This window comes from Musca autumnalis, unplaced genomic scaffold (assembly GCF_047663935.1).
Source record: "Musca autumnalis isolate F117 unplaced genomic scaffold, ASM4766393v1 scaffold_1, whole genome shotgun sequence".
Lineage (NCBI taxonomy): Eukaryota > Metazoa > Arthropoda > Insecta > Diptera > Muscidae > Musca > Musca autumnalis.
The window spans coordinates 459,266-480,993 of NW_027411644.1; the positions used below are offsets into that span (position 1 = coordinate 459,266).

At 36.9% G+C, this 21,728-nt stretch overlaps 2 protein-coding genes across 4 annotated transcripts; one reads left to right on the plus strand and one right to left on the minus strand.

Annotated features, from left to right (window-relative positions):
* The first annotated feature begins 4,033 nt into the window (after positions 1–4,033).
* On the plus strand, positions 4,034–10,252 carry LOC141401020 (uncharacterized). 2 transcript variants are annotated; one of them, XM_073980856.1, is made up of 10 exons: positions 4,034–4,263; positions 4,322–4,649; positions 4,716–4,869; positions 4,935–5,183; positions 5,252–5,362; positions 5,428–6,946; positions 7,008–7,943; positions 8,008–8,598; positions 8,655–9,509; positions 9,569–10,252. In XM_073980856.1, the coding sequence occupies exons 1-9, from the start codon at positions 4,138–4,140 to the stop codon at positions 9,495–9,497; spliced, it is 4,857 nt and encodes a 1,618-aa protein (XP_073836957.1). In that variant the 5' UTR covers positions 4,034–4,137; the 3' UTR covers positions 9,498–9,509; positions 9,569–10,252. The 2 variants fall into 2 exon arrangements, with proteins under 2 accessions (XP_073836957.1, XP_073837032.1); XM_073980931.1 differs by having other exon boundaries at positions 4,037–4,263; positions 8,655–9,513; positions 9,569–9,675.
* A 3,647-nt stretch (positions 10,253–13,899) lies between these two features.
* LOC141401133 (uncharacterized) lies at positions 13,900–19,937 on the minus strand. Of its 2 annotated transcripts, none has more exons than XM_073981144.1 (4): positions 18,729–19,937; positions 18,364–18,668; positions 18,110–18,309; positions 13,900–17,012 (listed from the first exon to the last, which is right to left on the minus strand). In XM_073981144.1, the coding sequence occupies exons 1-4, from the start codon at positions 18,794–18,796 to the stop codon at positions 14,169–14,171; spliced, it is 3,417 nt and encodes a 1,138-aa protein (XP_073837245.1). In that variant the 5' UTR covers positions 18,797–19,937; the 3' UTR covers positions 13,900–14,168. The 2 variants fall into 2 exon arrangements, with proteins under 2 accessions (XP_073837245.1, XP_073837165.1); XM_073981064.1 differs by having other exon boundaries at positions 18,364–18,674; positions 18,729–18,981.
* Positions 19,938–21,728: the final 1,791 nt, after the last annotated feature.

Here is a 21,728-nt window from a genome sequence, read left to right on the forward strand (position 1 = left end):
AATTACGAATGGTGTCGTGGGAACGAGTTAATTCGTGTACGTATTTCGATAGGCGAACGACGTAATTCAAGCGCTCGTGGGAACATTTTATAAAGTGGGGTACACACGATCAGTTTTGACTGTCAGTTTTGCTCAAATAATCGGTTGCTTGTCAGTGTGACCGTTCATTTTTGTCAGTCATCAGGCAACCATAAAATATTTTGTGGTTGCTGCACAGTTTGACACTCATCGATATTTCCGAAAAATCGATAAAAAATCGAGTAGCTATGGCATAAAGAAGAAAATATTGGCTGTACCGATGATATTTTTGAAAATTCTATATTAATTCTTACCTATTTTATAATATGTTGATAATATACATATGAGTAGTTATGATGCATGGTAGAATCATTACAAGGTAGGGCATAGCAAACAGCTGATTACAATTTTTTCCTGTTGGTTTGCTTATTCTTTCAAATCAGTATACACAAATAGTGTATGTATGTTTATGGTTTTGAAAAATATGACAAACTATTTTATACATATTATAATTCAGTCGAAATGAAAACTGTTATTACAACATTTATTATTTGTATTTATTACAACATTGTGATAAAACAAACTTTTGAACATATAGAGAAGCTGACTCTGTAAAGAAAACTTATCCTCCCATTCATTTTTCGCGTTTTTAGTTAATGATCTAAAATATCAAATAAACAGTACAACCTGTTGCATATTCAGTTATGGCAATTCTGACAGAATAAGCAAATACACCCAGGCCTTGTTTTTCACAATTTGTTCGAACCTGACCTACCTTCCAAATTATTGTACCATGGTTATGATGTAAAGGAGGCAAATTATAACACTGATAACAAAATTGAAAAAGTTGAATGTTTCAGACGAAGTTGCAGTTGTTTCTAGATGAAATCGGCGAGTTATTTTCAAATCCGGTCCCGGTTTTTCTCCATCAGCTCTTGTTTTTGAGATATAGCTCAAAATCGGTTTTTACGAGTTTAACCCAGGCTTTCGTTATTTTCGGATACAAACAAATATTTTTTGTGGGTTTTTCGACATTAATATATTAAGGAGATGTTGTACGCTCGATACAAATCATTTTTGGAATAGTTATGGCGAGTATATATCAAAAAATATAGAAAATATACGACGGACCTTGTAAAAATTGCTTATTTTGAGTATTTTAAGCTGTAATTACGTCATCGGGGGAAGTCATAGGATCTTCATATGGTAATGGGGATATGTTTAGGGTGTCTACTACAGCTTAAAGTACTCAAAATATGCAATTTTTACAAGGTCCGTCGTATATTTTCTATATTTTTTTGATATATACTCACCATAACTAATTCAAAAACGATTTGTATCGAGCGTACAACATCTCCTTAATATATTAATGTCGAAAACCCCACAAAAAAATATTTGTTTGTATCCGAAAATAACGAAAGTCTGGGTTAAACTCGTAAAAACCGATTTTGAGCTATATCTCAAAAACAAGAGCTGATGGAGAAAAAGGGGTACCGGATTTGAAAATAACTCGCCGATTTCATCTAGAAACAACTGCAACTTTGGTTGAAACAAAAGTCCTGTGGACCAGTGTAATCAATGCAATCATTTTTTTTTTTAATTTTTATGTATAGTTTGTAAAAACAGTAATGTTTAATATTTTATTTTTAGAGTAGCTATGAAGTAAGGTGGAATCTTTGTAATTATATCTGAATTGGCCATTGAATTATCCATATGGCTTCGATTGCAAAGTAATGAAAAAAAAATGTCAAACAGTCCAGCAACCACAAAATATTTTCTGGTTGCCTGATGACTGACAAAAATGAACGGCCACACTGGCAAGCATCCGATTATTTGAGCAAAACTGACAGTCAAAAATGATCGTGTCCCAGCAAAAAAATTTGGAAGTAGTGCAATGCAGAGTTATGATTTCAATACATCTTTCGATGCAGTCCACACGGAGTTATGAAAAATGAACTCCACTCGATACATTTTAGAAGCACTCGCTTATAGATCCCTAGCCAAGCAAGCCAATTTTTTGATCCCTACAGTCGCAGTCTTTTTTTCTGAACACAAGAAAGGGTGTCTAAAATTATAAGAATTTGTTTAAAAAATAAAGAAATGCAAACTAAAGATACGAACATTGCTGTAATTCACGAGACGCAAATTTTTTTTGAAGAGGAGTTAGAGTTCTTTTGGAAATCTGAACTGGAGTTGGAGGAAAAATGAACAACCATTTGGATGATGAAGCAATATCAGTTGCGGTGTCACAAAAAGCAGAGCAGAGGAAGTAAACTCAGTTATCATCACATTTAATGGAGAGTTTTTATAATTTGTATAAGTGTAATAAAGTTAATATTCTTGTTTACACGAATAAGCAATGTATTTTATTTATTTTGGGATATTTGCAATGGCTTGCATTTTATAGCATCTTAATGCTTAGTTTACATTTGGCGTCGTTTCGTGATTTCGAAGGCGTTTCGTGATTTCGCGCGGAATCAAGCAAAATTTTTAATGATTTCGCATACAAAAATGAAATCATCTCATTTCGTGATTTCAGCGAAATCAACATCGAAATCACAGTACACCCTGCTTTTGCCTAAAAAAGTACCAAAAGTTGCAACACTTTTCACGTATCACAATAAACAAGGTAGATGGTCAATTGCTGCAACCACAGTTTATACAGTTGGCCATTCAGAGTTCTGTTAACAACATTTGACAACAAACATAATAGATTGTTCATTATTGTGATTTGATTTCCTTTGTATTTTATGTATTTGACAGCAAACTAAATAGTCAGGGCTAACTAGTTTGGGCTGAATGGCCAACTGTATAAACTGTGGCTGCAACAAAAAATTTTAGTGTCAAAATTTGTAAACAATGTGAAAAAAATATTAAATTACTTTGTTACAATGCTATTTTTCATTGTGTTCCCGTACTTTTTTAATGATAATGTTAGAAAAAGAGCAAATTGTCAAAAATTGCTTCCCCATACAAACTTCTTAAAAAATACGGGAACGAAAAAATGACGGAAATTGCAAAAACTCCATCATAAACGTCAAAATTAACGTATCAGCTATCATATTAGATGCCAATGAACATGCTTGCTGCTAGTTTCTACTAGGCCAAAATTGTATGGCAGAAAACAGGAGAAGAGGGTGTTATTCAGCGCTATTTTTGTTTAGTTTCTACTAGGCCAAAATTGTATGGCAGAAAACAGGAGAAGAGGGTGTTATTCGGCGCTATTTTTGTTTAGTTTCTACTAGGCCAAAATTGTATGGCAGAAAAGAGGAGAAGAGGGTGTTATTCGGCGCTATTTTTGTTTAAAGGTAAGTGCAAGTCTTGCTAGATTTCGGAGTACGGGAACGCATTTTTAGCACTAAACGGGAAAACTACTTCAAGTACTAATATTGTGCAGGTTCTGAGCACAACTTTTACCTATCAAAATTTATTATAACGATGTCTCAACAATAAAATCATTTTTTTTATTTTTGCATTTGTTAGTACTATACACAATTAATACGATATATAGATAATTTTACGATAAGTTTCCAAATAAAGTTGTAAAGTTCTATATTGTCGTATATTTTTGATGATTAATTCAATTTACAACAACTTGTTTTGAAATTTCGTGTTCGATCAGCTGCGCATATGCATCTACCTTAATCATTGTGATATGTTTGAAATCAACAAAAAATAAATGTAAACATCGGGGTGTATTTCAGGATTTCGTGAAATCCAGTGGATTTTGGAGCGCAAGTGTAAACTTGGCATAAGACTGCATTTAAATTCAATCCAAAACACTACATCAAAGGCCGTGATTTGGATCGAAAATGGAGTGCATCCTAGCTGCGCGCTCTCTTGTAAAATTCATAGGTGAATTCATAGGAAAAGATGTACTCCAGCGGCAATTGTTCTAGTGATTTAACTGCATCCGCGGATGCAAACTTTTTACTGTGGTGTACCTCACTTAATGGTGATGACAAATATCGATTGCTATCGAAATGATATATCGAAAATATTTAATGTTGAGAATATCGATAGTTTGCCAGCTCTAGTGTGTACCCAGTTAGCATATCTCTTAAAACAGAAAAGTATATAAATTCGTTCGGATTGACTTTATAGAATTTTATAAATACCATGAATCGAAATTTATGCCGGACATGTTTCGATCCTGGAGACAAGGAACTATTCGCTCTGGCAGATGAATTCGGAAGAGAGTCAAAGAGTTTACTGGAGCTGTTAGTTGAGGTCGTGAAGATGCAGGTAATGATGCTGCCCAGAAATGAATGTAGATAGAGACAACATTTTGCATGGATTTCAGATTTCATTGGATGAGAATGATCCATTACCAAAAACTATCTGTGCCGATTGCTTGAAAAGTCTTAAAGATGCCTATGATTTTATAACTCGGGTTCACGATGTAAATGAAAAATATTTGAAGTTATTTACCAGTGACCAAGAAGATGCCGCTGCCGCCGACCCCCTTCTAGGTTGTGATATTGGCAATTCACTTTCTGACTGTTTAGAGGAGTCAGCAATTGATATGCCTGTCGTCCATTATTTGAGAGATGTCAAATTGGAGGTGGTAGGCGATCCATATGGTATTTTGTTAATGGACAAAAGTATGTCTGATGAACCGGAAAAGAAAGGTAAGGAAGTATGCAGTTTGATAATGATTGCAATAAAAAGTGTAAAATGAATTTTAAAATGTGCAGAAAAAACTGATTCCGTAAGTGTAAAGGAGGTGTTCGATGAAAGTGCTGATGACGGTACTGGCGGCGCTGGCTATGAAAGTAATACTTATGAACAGGATTCGTCCGATGACGATTATGAACCAACTAAAAGAATAAAAACCGAAGAGGACTGTGGGTGAGGAATTGCATTTTTTCTATGCTGCTTAGAATGTGCCTTTGATGTATTACACTTTTGAGTAGCAACAATATTTCGAAAAGAAAAAGACTAAGGAGACCTCTTCCGGATCATCATAACATAAGATATGTTGGGGATCATTACGGTTGCTTTATGTGTGATAAGACGTTTTCCCAGCGCAAAGACTGTGGGCGTCACATTGCTACAATTCATCTGAAGAAGAATATCTTTCTCTGTGAGTATTGCCCTGAAATATTTAACCGAAAAGACAAAGTTCGTTTGCATATGAAACGTGCACATCCCGACAAGCCAAGGTAAGTACGTATTTTTATTTTTGGAATCAGATATTTGATTAACTGACTGATGATTTAACACTGCACAGAACATCCGATATAGAGGAAATCTCACATATTACCAATAACTCAGAGAAATCGTCATCGGAGGATGACGATTGCCAAAAACGTACTAAAAACAATAAATCGGAAAAACAGAGGTTCGTTACGGCATTAATATGTAAGATGTATATTATATCCGAATAATAATTTTTCACTTATCTAGCAAACGAAGGGTAGGTCGCCAAGCGCCCGATTATTTCGACAAAATAAAACAGGTGAATGATAGATTCGCCTGTACTATTTGTGAGAAAACGTTCTCTTTGCGAAAAGACTGTGGGCGACATATTGCATCTATACATTTAAAGGAAATAACCTTTCCCTGTGAGTATTGCGGTCAGCATTTCAGTCGAAAAGATAAGGTAAGACATCACATCAAGCGCATGCACTGTGACAAATCGGCTTATCCCAAGGCCGAACGCAAGGAGTGGATGTTTGGGGATCGATTATATAGTAGGCCCACAGAATGGTTAATGGTGGAGTGCAAACTTTGCAGCATCCGCTTCAATTCAACGAAAGAATTGAGGGCTCATATGGAAACACATAACAGAATAGATTCGTTGATACATCTCAGAATGGATAGTGAAGTTATCAGTCACTTGTTTCCAAATGAATTCAGCTTGAGTAGTGTTAAAGAAGTAATATGTAAGGACATTGAAGAGGGGCGGTGGTTTCAATACTACGCAATCTTAAACGAGTTTTCTTTTGAAATGTCCATCAGCGACACTGAACCGGAGGACTTAAACATAGATACAACCATTCCCAAATATAAGTGCGAAGTGTGCCGTGTTGAGTGTCGCTTTAAATTCGAGGCGTTCAACCATTTGAAAGAGGATCATGAAAACGATGAAATGCCTTTGAAATGTGGACTATGTAAATTGGAGTTTATGTCGTCAAAAATGTTTGACCGTCATTCTCGGGTTCATTGTCGAAACAGGAGTAAAGTTTTGTTATGTACCAGGTGCCCTGCCAAATTTGTTTGGCCGGAAAATATGAGGAACCACAACTGTGCATCTAAACCAGAGATTAGCAGCGAGGACAGAGAAATCTTTAAATGTGAAATTTGTAATCGACCGTTCGAGGTCAAAACTAAATTCTTGAAACATTTAGAGAGACATCGATTGGAAGAAAGTTCTAATAAAGCTATCATTCGCTGTGGCCTCTGCCCACAATCCTTCGAAAAGTTAAGAAATCTTCGAGATCACATAACGCAGCATGCAGACGGTCTAACCGGCATTGACTTTCATAACGGTATTTATTTCAAGCGTTTTGAACGGTCCAAGACCTACGATCGCGCTCTAATACAACAAGAAATCCAAAATGCATTCGAGAAGTCTCAAATAAGCAGATTTTATAGGGCTTTAGACAAGGAAGGCATGGAAATGGACCTAATGGATTCTGACAGCGGCTCCGAACCAGCATCATTGATATACAAATGCGAATTATGTCTTGCCATGTTTGGCAAACGGAAAAATTTATTGAGACACCAAAACGAACAACATATAGGCGTCCCCTTACCATATGCATGCAAAGACTGCACAAAGGAATTCGTCAGTGACGATTTGTTACAGCAACACAAATTCAGGGAGTGTTGGAACGAATTTCGCCGCGTCGCACAACAATGTGAATATTGCAACGCTCGTTTTATATGGCCAAATAATTTGGTGAAACACAAGGAAATCAGGGTGAGTGTCTGACAGTATAGTTAGCAATTATACAAAATTCTACAGAGTTTTTATCTTTCAGCACAAACATCAAAAACAGCCGCGGCCTAAACGTGCGAGTACTTTGAAGTGCGAATACTGTGAGAAGGTTTTCATATGGCCAAAAGATTTGGTTCGACATCGGAAAACTCACACAGAAGGCAAGAAATTTGCTTGTCCTCATTGCGATCGTAAATTTCAGCGAAAGGATAATCTGCTCGCCCACATACGTACTCACGACCCCGGCAGTCTCCCACTAATCACAAATTCCAGTAAAGCAATTGACCACATTTTACCATATTTGGCTAAACCGCACGGCTGTAAGCGCATTCGTTGCATGATTTGTTTTTCAGAACACGCTCACATACGTGATTTGCGATCACATTTAAGATCCCACCAGTACGCTATAAACTTTGAAAAGCGAAAGGAGGTGGAGAGTTTAGAGCTCATATCGAAGCAAATATATCCTGAAGAAGGGCCAATGTGCGAGGAGGATTTATTCAGAAAAATTTCCGCCGATATAGTGGCTGAACGTAACTTGGAAAGGTTCTACTCGATAACAAACGAATACGGATACGAAGTGAGTCTGGACAGTTCCGAAACAGAGAGTGGAGACTCCGAAGATGGTGAAGATGGTAAATCAGAAAGGAGTGAAAGAAATGAAGACCAAAAGCAAACTAATTTTACAAAATCCAATCGAGTCTACACATGCGTCATTTGTCCGCAGTTAACTTTTGATAGAAAATACAAGGTTTACGAACATCATCAGACGGTGCACAAATGGGAGGATGGTCGACACGTTTGCATACATTGCAATGGGCGCTTTTTGTCATCTCTCATGCTGCAGCTACACCATAAAACTCAATGCAAAAATTCTAAAAAGCGGCATACTTGTCGGCGTTGTCCTCTTCGCTTCATGTGGAAGGAAAACCTCAAGACGCACATTGCAATGGAGCATCCAAGTGAAACCACAAAAGAGGTGCTGAGTATATATAATGAACCCATTACTGAACATTTAATTCTTATTTTTTTCCAACATTTAGGTGGATATGTGTCGCACTTTGATGAAAATTTGTCCGTTGTGTCAGGCAAAGTTTTGTACTCAAAAAGAATTGACCCAACATATGACTTTAAGTCACCCAGCCGAATCTGAATTACGCTACTGTTTCTTATGTCCCAAAACTTTTTACACTAATGAACACCTTAAGGAGCACTTGGCCCAACAGCATTACTTGGCACACGAGGATATTAGTTGTGTCGAAAGCATTGCACCCTTACTCTGTGCCAATGGAAAGAAGTCTGTGAAATGTAAAATCTGTATTTTGGAATTTCAAACTATGGCCGAACTAACCAATCATTATTCGCTAAACATTTGCACGGTTCAACCAACGCCTGCCAGCTATTCCATAACGAACCAGAGAGGGTTTGAGTTGCATTTGGAATTGGACTCTGAAACAGAGCCAGAAGATAACCTCGAGAAGGAAAGCGGAGATATCGAACAGCGCTACACCTGTTCATTGTGTAGTTTGTCATTTGCCCGAAAATTTCAAATGGCTCAGCATCAGCGATCAATGCACTTCTACGAACATTTGCCACTCAAATGCGAAAAATGCGTCTTTAGAACGTCGTGTCAGGTAAAACATTCCTGGATGACGAATATAATAACTATTCCTAATGTCGTTATTTTCAGAAATTATTGGACTACCATACGGCGACTCAGTGTTTAAATATAGACAAGTTGTACCATTGCAACATTTGCAAATTCAAGTTCATGTGGCAAGAAAATCTTGATCGTCATATTGGGGTGTTTCACAGGCAAACTGAAGAACAACTCGACGACCAAGAAATGGTCAAAACCAGCCACTGGGTCCAAGCAGACTTGCAAAAAGGCGAAACCAATATATTTGAATGCATGCAGTGTCATCGCCGTTACAATCGTAGAGATCGCTACAAGGCACATTTCAGAAAGTTCCATAACAATGAGTCTCTCAGCCAGGACGAGTCTCCAAAAATAAGGGAGCGCGGGAAAGCTTCTCCAAATAAAACGAAAAACTTTTTATGTGCCTTTTGTGGCGTATCTTTTTCAAACAACTCTAATCTTACAGTCCATATGAGGCGTCATACGGGTGAGAAACCTTTCAAATGCGACCTCTGCGAAATGGCTTTTCCTCGGTCTTCCGACCTACAATCTCACCGTCGTACTCATACCGGTGAACGGCCATATAAATGTTCTCATTGCGAGAAGTCGTTTTCCAGACAATACAAATTGAACGTTCATATGAGAATTCATACAGGCGAAAGGCCCTATTCATGCACGTACTGTGCGAAAAGTTTTACTCAATCCAACGATCTGACTTTGCATCATCGTCGTCACACTGGCGAAAGGCCCTATTTATGTATCGTTTGCGGCGAGGGCTTTATTTGTGCAACATCCCTAAAGCAGCATAAAAACTCCAAAGGTCACTTCGAACACAATGGGGATGCAGAAGACGATCATACACCAAACACTTCAAATTTTGAGATGAACTTCTGAATTATAATTCATGTATGTATACATATACATTCATTTTGACTTTCAATCATAAATCCGGTTTCTTTTTGCAGTTTCAATAAGGAAATGGACGACATGGTATTGTAAACAAAAATATATTAGGAACTTAAGGATTAAAATATCGAAACAAAACAAAATATAATCAGTGTACGAAAATAAACAAGATTAAATTGTTTCATCGGAATAGCACATTTTTTAATAACTTGAGTTTGAATGCTACTGTTACGATTCTTTAAAATTGGAATAAATAGAAAGGACCTCGTTTTTTTCTTGATAGTATGTTGGCTCAGACTCAGAGCAATAACAATCACCTGATATTTTAATGAATAACTTAATGCCATCATTGACCAGTTTTATGGAATAGAAGTCGTAAGAATTTGAAATTTCTCGATCAAAAATACCCAATTTTCAGTAGAATTTCAAGTTTATTTTGCACTATCTCTCTTCATTCCTTCGTTTTTTTAGTTTTTTATAAAACTAAGAAGAAATTGTCATTTTATGCCAAATTGTTAACGTATTATAGACAGATAAAGTCCACAGCTTTCATAAGGTCTTATTTCCCCGGTATTAAAGTCATAGTTCGATCAATTTTAGCGTTTTAAACTTGAAATAGCTTTTATTAATTCCAATTTTAAAAAATTTACATTTTTACTCAAGTTATTAAAAAATGTGCTATTCCGATGAAACAATTTAAAGAAAATTAAAAAAAAATATAACGGTACGTTATCGAAGCCAAACTTTCTGTTGAAAGATACTTCATAAAATTACAAACCAAGAAATATAAACTTTCCCGAGGTTATTCCACGGATATCGACTAAACTGAAGTAACAAAAAGCAATTTGAAATGTGCTATTGACATGAAACAGAGTGTATATCCGGTACCCCCAATACATTTTTATTTGGTTCTCAATTGTTTTCTTCCCACTGAAAAATCAACCACATATTAGGTGGTTTTCTTGCCTTTTGTTTCCTGTTGTACTTCTGGAGAGTACAAAGCGAAAGCAATTGAAAGTGCGACTGATTTCTGAAACGTCTGTTGCTTTGCAATAGTCGGAAGTATTGCTTATCGCAACGCCGCAATACTTAAGCAGCTATCAGACCATCTGTTTTTTTTTTTCATTCACGAATCGAATACCGTAATTAGGCCCCTGAATATGCTTTCTGGGCGATTCGATCGAGAATTTGTTCGTGAATAAGTTTTCGACGCGATAAAAAACGGGATGACAAGACTCGATCGACAACGTTCAAGCAATGTTATCGCTTTTTTCGATAGTAGCCGGTAATCGATCAGATAATCTTCAGGGAATATTATGAAGGGAAAAAAACTGATGAAGATCTGTGGCGAGATCCGAAACTATAGTCTTCCCTGCCTTACCCCTTGGTAAACATCACCAATTTTTCCACTAATAAATTAAAGTTGTTTTAATAAAATATTAAAACAAAGACTATGGGACTAAGTCTGACTATTTTGAAAAGCAAAATTTTTCCGTGCGGAAAAGTCCGAGGGAAATATTCATGATTGCCCTGATTAAAAACAGATGGTCAGATATCAGCTTTAACAACTTCGAAGCTATGTATTTCAAAACGTCACAATTTCGCAATTTTAATGTATTTAAAAAGCAAACATGTATCACGTTTATTTCTGATGCATTCAATTAGTGTGCAACTGGAATATTTTGACGAAATCTAAAAATTGTAAAGCAACTGACGTTTCGGAAGTAAGCCATTTCCGTTTATTTTTATTCATTCTATTTAAATATTTGCAATTGAAAAATTCCAAGAATATTTAGATTATTCCTCGGGCAATAGAACCAGCATAAGAGGTCAAGCCGATTGCCTATGGTTAAAATATCCGGTGATGTATTTGGAAAATGAAATTGTCAGCCCAATTATGAACGGCATCTCACCGTGAGTTTTCTCTTTCTCGCCTCCTCCCCTATTATAAACATCATATCGCCGTGAGTGCTGTTATGTTCTCACTCTTCCCTTATTATAAACAACAAGAGGGTAAGCAAAACTCACGTTCGTGAAAAAATTAGCTATTACAAACGTAAAAAAAGTGAGAAAAAGAGGCAAATTTGTGCTGAAATTTCTCACTACCGAAATCAAAGTGAGTTGAACAAAAAAATTTAAGTGTGGTCATTTATTTTAAAAAATACGAATATTTTGTATCTGTAATGATAATTAATTGTATTTTAGGTTGAAAGCAACAAAAAATAATTAGAATTTTTTTATGTTTTGAGGTTATTGTTGACCTTTGGTTTTAATTTTGGCTTGAGGTCAACTTAAGAATTAAAATTTTTTTGTTTTTATTCTTATAAAAAGAAAGAAATATCATTGTTATTATAAATTTCTACCATATTGTTTATAGTTGCATAAAACAAATGTTCTTGTTTTTGAAAGCCAATCCCTGAGGATGACCATCAAAGATGGTTGAAATATTGGAAATGGAATAGATTCTAGCTTATTGTGATAAGAGTTTGTTTATATTTTTAATCGCAATATGTTTTCGACAAAAACAAATATTAGGACATTTACCGCTAACATTTTTTCAGAGTTCTTTACGAATTCGGTCTGAATCTCTGAATTCTTTCAGAATTTGGTACAAAATTGGGTCTAACTTCAGTTCCAAGAATGGGATGTAACTATCAACTGAAGTTAAATGACTAGGTTTGGCATCGCACCTTTAAAAGACGAAGAGTGCTATGCATGGTGCTATCAACATTTGCCCTATAAGAATTTAGACGACTGCAATATCCCGAGTATAGTTGAGCAAAAACTACTCTGGTTTGTGGTGGACTTTATTCACACTATATTTGTTTACATTAGAAACTGCGACTATGTGAAAGCTATACAAACCTACTTGAAATGCTTGTTGAGCAAGGGGTTCTCTCCTGTATCGTTGGGCTTTCCTCTCTAGAAAGTGAAGATCATTCTTGATGGACCTAGTGTGTCGGGCCAACCTACTAGATGGTGATTGGGATGGCTCTCACGGTAACGCCCAAGCAAGTACTGTAACTAAAGCGTTCCCCGTTTTCAGGTGTGGACAGATCAAAAAGGTGCATACTGTATAAAGCGGTTCACAAATATACAAGGACCCAATCTGGAGCAACCCATGTCTGCGATTGTTGTTCCTAGAGAGAGTAATGTACACGATTTGGAACTTTTGGGGTCGCAGTCTTGGAAAAAATGGGTGCTAGTGCTAAAAAGATGACATGTCCAATCACTTGCCCTCAAGCTTGAATATAATCAAATATTTTGATGGAATATAAGTCCAGACCGTTGCCCCAAAAAGATCCAAACCATTTTGAGATCTTAATCACGTCATCGTCGATAACCCAGTGGAATGGTATCTACACCAAGCAATGTCCTGGAATAGTATTTTAAGTACCGGTTGTTATATGCCATGAACAAAAAAAAATTGGAATTACAATTGAAATTTATTGAAATTGTATTTAAAATTCATTAAATTGGTTTAAGTGTTGAAGAAAGCATTAGGAATTATACTTAGCATTCATAGAATTGGTTCTTATACTGGAGAAAATATCGGATGTTTCACGAATTGTATTTATAATTCTTGGAATTGGCTAAATGCTGAACCTCATTTGAACCAATCATTGATCTCCTGTGATGTGCTAACATCGCTGGTACAGCTTCCACTCCATTTCCTTGGTATTCCTCAGAACTTGCCATTTCTGTTATCACCCAAAATGCAACATTAAACATTTACTTATTGTAGCCATTTAATGAAGTTTTTAAACGACATTTGTTCACTTTTTTACGATTTTCCAATAAATTTCACGAATTCTTCAGTGTAAATAAACAATTTTCACATATCTGTCAAAACAAAAGAACAGCTGTTACAGATGTTGCCATGTTGTTTCAATGTTGTATTTTCTTTTACCAATATTCATGTTCTTTTACAGTGGATTTTTAATAACCGACATTTTTCTTGCTAGAAATGTTTATTAATTTGAAAATTTATTTACTTTTTATGCAAAAAATAAGAATTTAATAATCCCAAAGTTATTTGTGCAAAAAATGACGGTATGGTAACACAAATTATTATTTCAAGGGCATGGTACAAATACACAGGTAGCCGCATCGGCAATTGTTGGTAACATAAGGTGTCAAAATTTGACATCAATTCAATGCAGTTGACACATTATGTTACCATCAGCTGGCATGATAATGCTACCTGTATTATTGTACCATGTTCAAGGGTTCACAAGTCGCGCCATTATTTTCCATTTTCCGACTTGTCAACCCTTGTTCACTTTTTGTGCTCCTCCCTGCCCAATCGTAATAGCTCGAGCAGGTGAAAGTGAACTGCAACTCACTTGTGAGTAGCTCCCTACGTGAAGATTCATAATCGCTATGTGTATTTATTCAGAACAAAGTTAATATATTAATAAAAATAAATCGGTCTCTACATACATTTTTTTGTCAATTTTCTACTCTATTGCTGTTTAGCGTACCATCTTTATAATTCATTTTTAAAATCATTTAGTACTTTCAATCATGCTGGCAACATTTTACTTCCAATTTGAGAAAAGTGAGTTTCGTGGGTTATTACATGTAATGTTTGAAGTAAATAAATCAGGATTGTCTCAAAAGTTAGTTGTGGGGAGGCATTCATATTATAGTTCCTGGTCATTTTTGTAAACGTCTAGTGGCCCGTCGAATTGGTCGATCTGTTGATCCTGTAGATGCGTTCTGTGGTATGGCGAATATATTACTTGTCACACTTGGTGCTGTTGTCGCTTGGATATTCGTAGGGGAAGTTGCACCAAAGTTAAAAGCGGCTGTGGATCCACTGCTGGCAGACAGACTCGGTGACTCCGTTGACTGAACATTGGTTGATGGTGAAGCACCAAAGTTAAATGTGGGCTTCGAGCCTAGTGTTCCCATTGATTGTGCGTTGTTAGATGTCGACAACGATGAACCGCCAAAGTTGAATACAGGTTTGGTGCCATTGGCGGTATTTATTGCTGTTGGTTGTGTATTCGTCGGAGTTGTTCCGAATGTAAATGTCGACGTAGATTCCTTGGCAATGGTTGACGTATTGCCAGCGGTTGTTGAAGAGGCTGACCCAAAGCTGAAAGCTGCAGAAGTTATGTTACCATTTGATGTGCTGGCTGATGGCAAGTTATTTGTTGATGGTGACGAGGTTCCAAAATTGAATGTTGAGCTGTGTGCATTGGTAGCCGGCGATGGGGCGTTGCTATGTGGGGATGCAGTAAAACTAAATGAAGAGCCTGTGCCACTTCCAAATATGTTTGTAGACGTTTGGTTGCTATTGTTATTGGAGGCTGCTATCAACGGATTCGTGTTGGACGACTGTACGGTACCAAAGCTAAAGGGCTTATTTTCCGTAATATTCCCCATTGTTGCAGACTTATTCGTAGATGACGAGAATGAAAAGCCTCCTGCGTTAAGTGGTGTCGTTGATTTTTGATTTGTTGGTGAGGGTTCACTTTTGGAACCGAAGGTAAAAGCCGATGAAATATTTGTTTTGTCCGAATTATTTGTACTAGAACCAAACGCAAAACCCCCGGAAGTGGAATTAGACGATGAGGAAGCTCCAAATACATTCGTTGTAGTTTTCTGATCCGATGCAATACTGGAGGAAAATGTAAAATTTTTACTGGGTGCTACGGGAGTAGTTGTAGAACTAGCGACATTATTTGTAGTCCCAGATGAGCAATCTGTACTACCAAATGTAAACGCTCCGGTGGAAAGTGGTTTGCACATTTGCATCCCAAAGGAAAATCCTCCTACAGATTTGGATCCGTCTCCTTTTTCGGTATTTTCATTAGATTTGGATTGAGAAAGTAGGGAATTTGAATTATTGTTTGTAGCTGTAGTTGTTCCAAATGACAATGACGGTTTGTTTGTGGTCTCAGATGAAGTGAATATATTCGACGTTGAACTAAGCACCGGAAGTGGTGGCCCAGCATTCTTGTTTTCGGACGAAGAAGCAACATTTTTGTTAGCGTTTGTCGCATTACTGAAACTAAATGCATTACTCGTCGACGATTGGACGTTGCTAGTTGATACTACGGACGAATTGAAAGACATTTTTTCATTCGCCGTGGAGGATGGTTTTGACATAGGACCGCTGGGTAAACCAAATGAGAATGGAGCAGACGAAGCAGACGCAGTCGATAAACTTGAGTTCGAGGCGAGTTTAAGCGTTTCAGGAGGCGTGTTTAAGGATATAGATTTATTTGTGTTGGTATTATCAGCAATTTCCTTTGCGTTGGATGAATTAAGAATAGGAGTTACACTGGTCATTGTTGTCGTATTTGTTTCAGCAGAAGTTAATCCAGTTTTTAAGGAAACTTGTGTAGAGGGCTTTATTTCACATTTTCCTGTTTGCACAGAGGTGGTTATGCCAAACGTGTTTAACGTGCTGCTTGTGGAGGTAGAACTTAATGCTGGAATTTTGTTTATTTCAGGAATGTTTCCTAATGTTGGAACACCGGATTCCTTATTTTGTTCCACATTCTGCGTCAATGTAGATGGTTGACTTATGGTTTTCGATGTTATTTTTAGTCCAACCAAGGGCGATGTGGTTTTGGGTGTGGAATTCGGATTTGTGGCTGTCGAGGTTCCGGAAATATTGTTCAATAGTGACCCATTGGTTTTAGGAGTAATGGTAGTTTTCTGGGGAACTGTTTGACCAATACCCTCCACAGCTTCGATCTTCTTGGAAGAATCAACCTCGTCGTTATCCTGATACAATTCTCCCCGAAGACCGGACAACATTAAGGCTAACTTCGACTTTTGTGTTCGCTCAATTATTGGATTTTTTAGCCCAGAGCTTGCCGACGTCAGTTTCTTAGGTTTCACAAAATTAATTCCCGAGCATTCGCTACTTTCGTCCAAATTATCATCGTTTTCTAAATCACTACTAATCTTCTCATTACCAATGTCGTAGTTTTTGTTGAAAAGTGTTAAGCGTGGCTTCGGGGCGATCTGATATGTTGCCGTTGGAGCACAACCTTCCGATTGACTGCGTTGTGGCACACATCCGTATGCCACTGCCTGGCTCAAAACGTTGGCTGGTATAACGATTCGTCCACTCGCATTTGCCTCGCATTCTTTGCTCGAGTTTTTTTCTAGAACTGTGTGGTCGTGTCGTTTCTGCATTTTAAGTTTCGGTGTCTCATATGGCTCTAAGTATGCTGGCAACGTCTGATTAAGTTGACAGGAGGTTCGTTTGATCTCATTAGGTTTACGTTTCGCACTTGAACTCAATGAACTGGTAATGTCATTATTGTAACTGCAAACGCGCTTCTTAATTTGTTCCGGTGATTTATTACAGTCCTGATTTTTGAAGTTGGAATTTAAATCTACTTTGTTTTGCACATTTATATCTCTCTGCCTCTTGAAACTAGTAGATGGAGCTGATATATTTGTTAAGTTGGTACCAGAGTCTGTTACATCGTTCCCAACTCTATTCTTTTTAGTTGTGTCCAAAGTGTCTAAATCCTAGAATAGAAATTGGTAGGAAATACATTTGAATTATTAAACACAAACAACATTCCCTAACATTTTGTTTCCTATAACTAACCCGAATCTACATATGTATACATATATGATTATTAAAACAGAGTTTAGATCCTCCTTAAACTTTTAATGCAAAATTGAGCGGTACTCTTATTTCGTAATCAGGCAAAAATTAATAAAAAAATCATGTGGAATTTGTTCCCTTTCCCCAATTTCTAGTAGTTTCCCACGTTTTAACATTAGGCCTGTGCGATAACTTCGCAAGCAAAAGTATTTGCAAGTTCTTGCAGCTACTTCAGCTACTTCCCATTTCTCAATCCCACGGCAGCGGGTTCTTTCGTACCGGATTGACCCGGATAGTGTTTCGGCCAGCGGCTGCCAACCCAGCATTAAACTTATGCTTCTACGTAGGTTTAAATGCTGCTACAACAACAACTTCGCATTTCTCTTTTATTGAACAACTTTGTTATCGAACAGCATTTTGTAAAAGTTTGTACAAACTTTTGGGTTATCGAACAGACCTATTTTGATTTTTAAAGAATTTTACGTTTTTTAATTATTTTCCGTGTGGAAAATTTGATGATTTCCCTGAATATGAACCGTGGACTGTTAACCAACCAACCAATTCTTCGAACAAAATGATTTAAGGGAACAAATTTACTATTCTCCCAGCTGACGAAAAAATCTGAAATTTTTTTAAATTGTAAATTTTTTCCAAATGGGCGGCCTTCGGCCGGGTATTTATTAAGACTTTCTCCTATGGACAGGCGCAAATCTCGCGCAGGGGAACAAAATTTTCTTTCCCTTCTTTCGTAAGATACAGGAAGTAATATCATGTCGTATGTAAACATTATTCTATGTTTATACTTCCTAATAATTTCCATTAATATGTATTGTATTTCCTTGTTGTCGAATAGCAGGCCGACATGTCCTTATAATAGTCTTATGGTCTGTTCCAGAATTGCAAGAATCTACTAATTTTTACTATTTTGTTCGATAACATGAAGGAAAAATTGCTATCGTAGCTAAAATTTGTAGATTCTTGCAGGTTCTGGAACTGGCATTTAATTTATACTTACATCACTATTTATTCTTTTTCGGGAAATCTCTTTGAGAACATCTAAAACACTACGTGTTGGTGCCATGTCACTTTCCGTTGGAGGCGGGTGAATAATTGGCCTGTTTTCTCGTGATATGTCCTCGTCACTCTTTTGTAGTCCAACGACGGAATTTGATCGCAGTAGACCAGACAATGTATTACCGCAGAAGACTGATTTGTCTAAAATAGTGAGCGAATTAAATTCCAGCACATAGAAAAAGTTATTTAGTTTACCTGGAGGGGCTATTCTAGTCATGGATACATTTTGTTTCGTAGCTCGAAATGGCAATTCGGTCTTCTGTAGAGTTACAATTGGAAATTGTCCCGGCTTAGAGAACAGGCAGTTTGTCGACATACTCCGGTTTAAACGACTTTCATTCTCGTGGTACTTTACAATTCTTGAAGTCAATCCTTTGCTTTGGACGTCAGCGAAAACTCTCGGTTCGATTTTGCTAACAACATTACTACTGTCCAAATTAATTAAATTAATGCTGGAATTGCTACGTTGTTTGCTGCTGGAAAAAGGAGATGCTCCCCATCTAAAACTAAAAAAACGAAACTTATTACACATTCTATTAAAATGTTTCTTGCTTTACAACCTGTTTCCGGAGCTGTTGAGCTTTGTTGACTCCGCCACTGGCAAACTGAAACGTCCATCATCTCCCATCACAGTTTGAGAGAAAGAAATCACAGAATGTAAAAGAAATTCAAAATTTCACAATTCGGGTCAGTCCAGCCACACTTATTAACACCACAGATGGAAGCGAGTGGATTTTCAGTCGGCGGCGCACCACCGCCGCCGATGTAAGCTGAAAATCGTCGCTGTCAACTAGGGTTGTGTAGTTCATGAACGAACTAGTTCAATTGAACGATTCATTGAAAAGAGCGTATGAACTAGATCGGTCGATATCGTTCAGTAACCCACTGAGCGCTAACCGCAAGATCCGCGAAGAACAATTAACGAACGAACGATTTACATGCATTTATCGAACGGAGTGCATTTTTTATAACTCCGTGTGGACTGCATCGAAAGATGTTGTGAAATCATAACTCTGCATTGTACTACTTCCAAACTTTTTTGCTGGGTCAAAGACATAGAACTGTGAACTGTTATGCGGGGCATACACTATACTGCCAAACTGCACTGCCAAATGAACCCTTGTGTACGTGTGTGATTGAATAGTGTGTGGCATTCCTTCAATCCATATTCCAAAAATGATGAATGTTCCTCCAAAACTCGATTTTGGGTTGGAGTTTTCCAATTTTTTTAATTTCCTCACAAATAATATTTGTTGTTTTCAAAAATTATTTGTTGGTTACTTGGAAAACAAACAAAATTCATCGGATTGAAAGGGGTTCATTTACAAAATCAAAACTATTTTGATTTCAATCCTGCCAAAACTACTCCCAAATACATTGACAAAAACTTCAAAATTTACTAATACTATTACAAATGCTGTCCTGCATGCCCATAGTGTATGCCCGGCATTAGAGTTGTATAGTTTATTAACGAACTAGTTCAATTGAACGATTCATTGAAAAGAGCGTAGTCGATGAAGTTCATTATAGTTCAACAGCTCACTGAGCGTCGACCGAAAGATCTACGAAAAACGATGAACAAACGATTCCCAATCTAGTTCAGCATGTCATTCACATACAAATGAATAAAGCGACGCCGTCTTCTGTGCTAAGAGATGCCTTCGTAATGTAATGAGTCTTGTTTATGTTTTGGATCAACATCATGGTACAAATACACAGGTAGCCGCATCGGCAATTGTTGGTAACATAAGGTGTCAAAATTTGACATCAATTCAATGCAGTTGACACATTATGTTACCATCAGCTGGCATGATAATGCTACCTGTATTATTGTACCATGATCAAAATGAAGTGTCAACCCCCATTGTAATAAAAGTACCCAGCAAAAAAGTTTGGAAGTAGTGCAAAGCAGAGTTATCATTTCACAACACCTTTCGCACTCCCTCCGATACATTTTAGCTTAAAGATCCCAACAAGCAAGCCAATTTGTTGATCCCTACAGATGTCGCAGGCTTTTTTCCAAATACAAAAAAATCTAATTCTAATGTTTGGTTTACATTCGGCATCGTTTCGTGATCGAAATCAAGCACAATTTACCATGATTTCGCATACAAAAACGAAATCATCTCATTTCGTGATTTCAACGAAATCAACTCGAAATCACAGTACTTATGATATACAACCCTGTTTTTGCCTAAAAAAGTACAAAAAATTGGAAGGTAGATGTGTGAATTGCTGCAACAAAAAACTTTAGCTCTGTTCCAGAACTAAAAAGTTTTTACAATTTTTACCACTTTTACGCATTTTGCGTTCCCGTACACAAAATTTATATGAAAATCGTTTACGACTTTTACAACTTTTACGATTTTTACCACTTTATAAAGTACGGGAACAGGCCATTTAATATCAAAATCTTGTAAACAAGGTGAACAAATTGAATTATGCCATGTTCCCAGCAAAATGTTCGATGACAGATCATGAGTTGAATCATAGGTGCAAGTGAATTGTCATAGGTGCAAATTTAGGTGAATCACCGATGAAATTTACAAGGGAGTGACACCTGATTTCACCTGTTCATTGTCATGGCATTTTGCACCAGTTCATTGTCACGGCATTTTGCACCAGTTCATTGTCACGGCATTTTGCACCAGTTCATTGTCATGACATTTTGCACCAGTTCATTGTCATGGCATTTTGCACCAGTTCATTGTCAAGGCATCTTGCACCAGTTCATTGTCATGGCTTCTTGCACCAGTTCATCGTAATGGCTTCTTGCACCAATGCTTTGGATCCGGATTTTTGCCAATCAGAAATAAAATTCGCAATACAATTATGTAATTTGTTGAATTAATAATACAATGCGCAGATGATTTGTATCGCCAGATGTTATTTTTCTTTATTTTGTATGTAATTTTCAAAATTATATATTATATTAATCTGCAATATCATATTTATCTCTTCCGATGGCTGCAAGATACTTCTTTCAACTTGGGGGTTCCGTTTTTCCAATATTCGATAAATTATGTGTCAATCTCTGAACCAAGCTCATCGTTTGGGAAATCTAGTATAAATTTGAATTCTGTTATTTTATTTCAAAAGAAAAAGCTTATCCTGTAATAGTTACCACTCTATAGTCTCTTTTATACTTATTTTACCGATCTCCTACTTTGCTTCTCTCACTTTGCATGCCATGCTTGTGATATCGTGATCTTTCCATTGGAGTTTTGTTCCCTCGGGTCGCATAACGTCAAATGGCTCGTATTCATATGCCGGTGGCATCTTTATCCATCCTGTTAACATGGCCCAACCAACCCAATAATTGCAGCTCGATATGTTTTACTATATCGGTGTTGGTCGGCTGGGGAAGCTCGTGGTTTATAGACCGGGTCTTTTTCATACTTCTTTTTAATATCCACAAAACGAAACAGGTTTCCAAACACAAAATATATTTTTCTTTTGTTTTATATCAATTTACATTGTATTTTTAATTAAAATATATAAATTTTGCCACTATCGACCACTTTCATCTGACTTTTATTTTCATTTTAACAATTACTTTT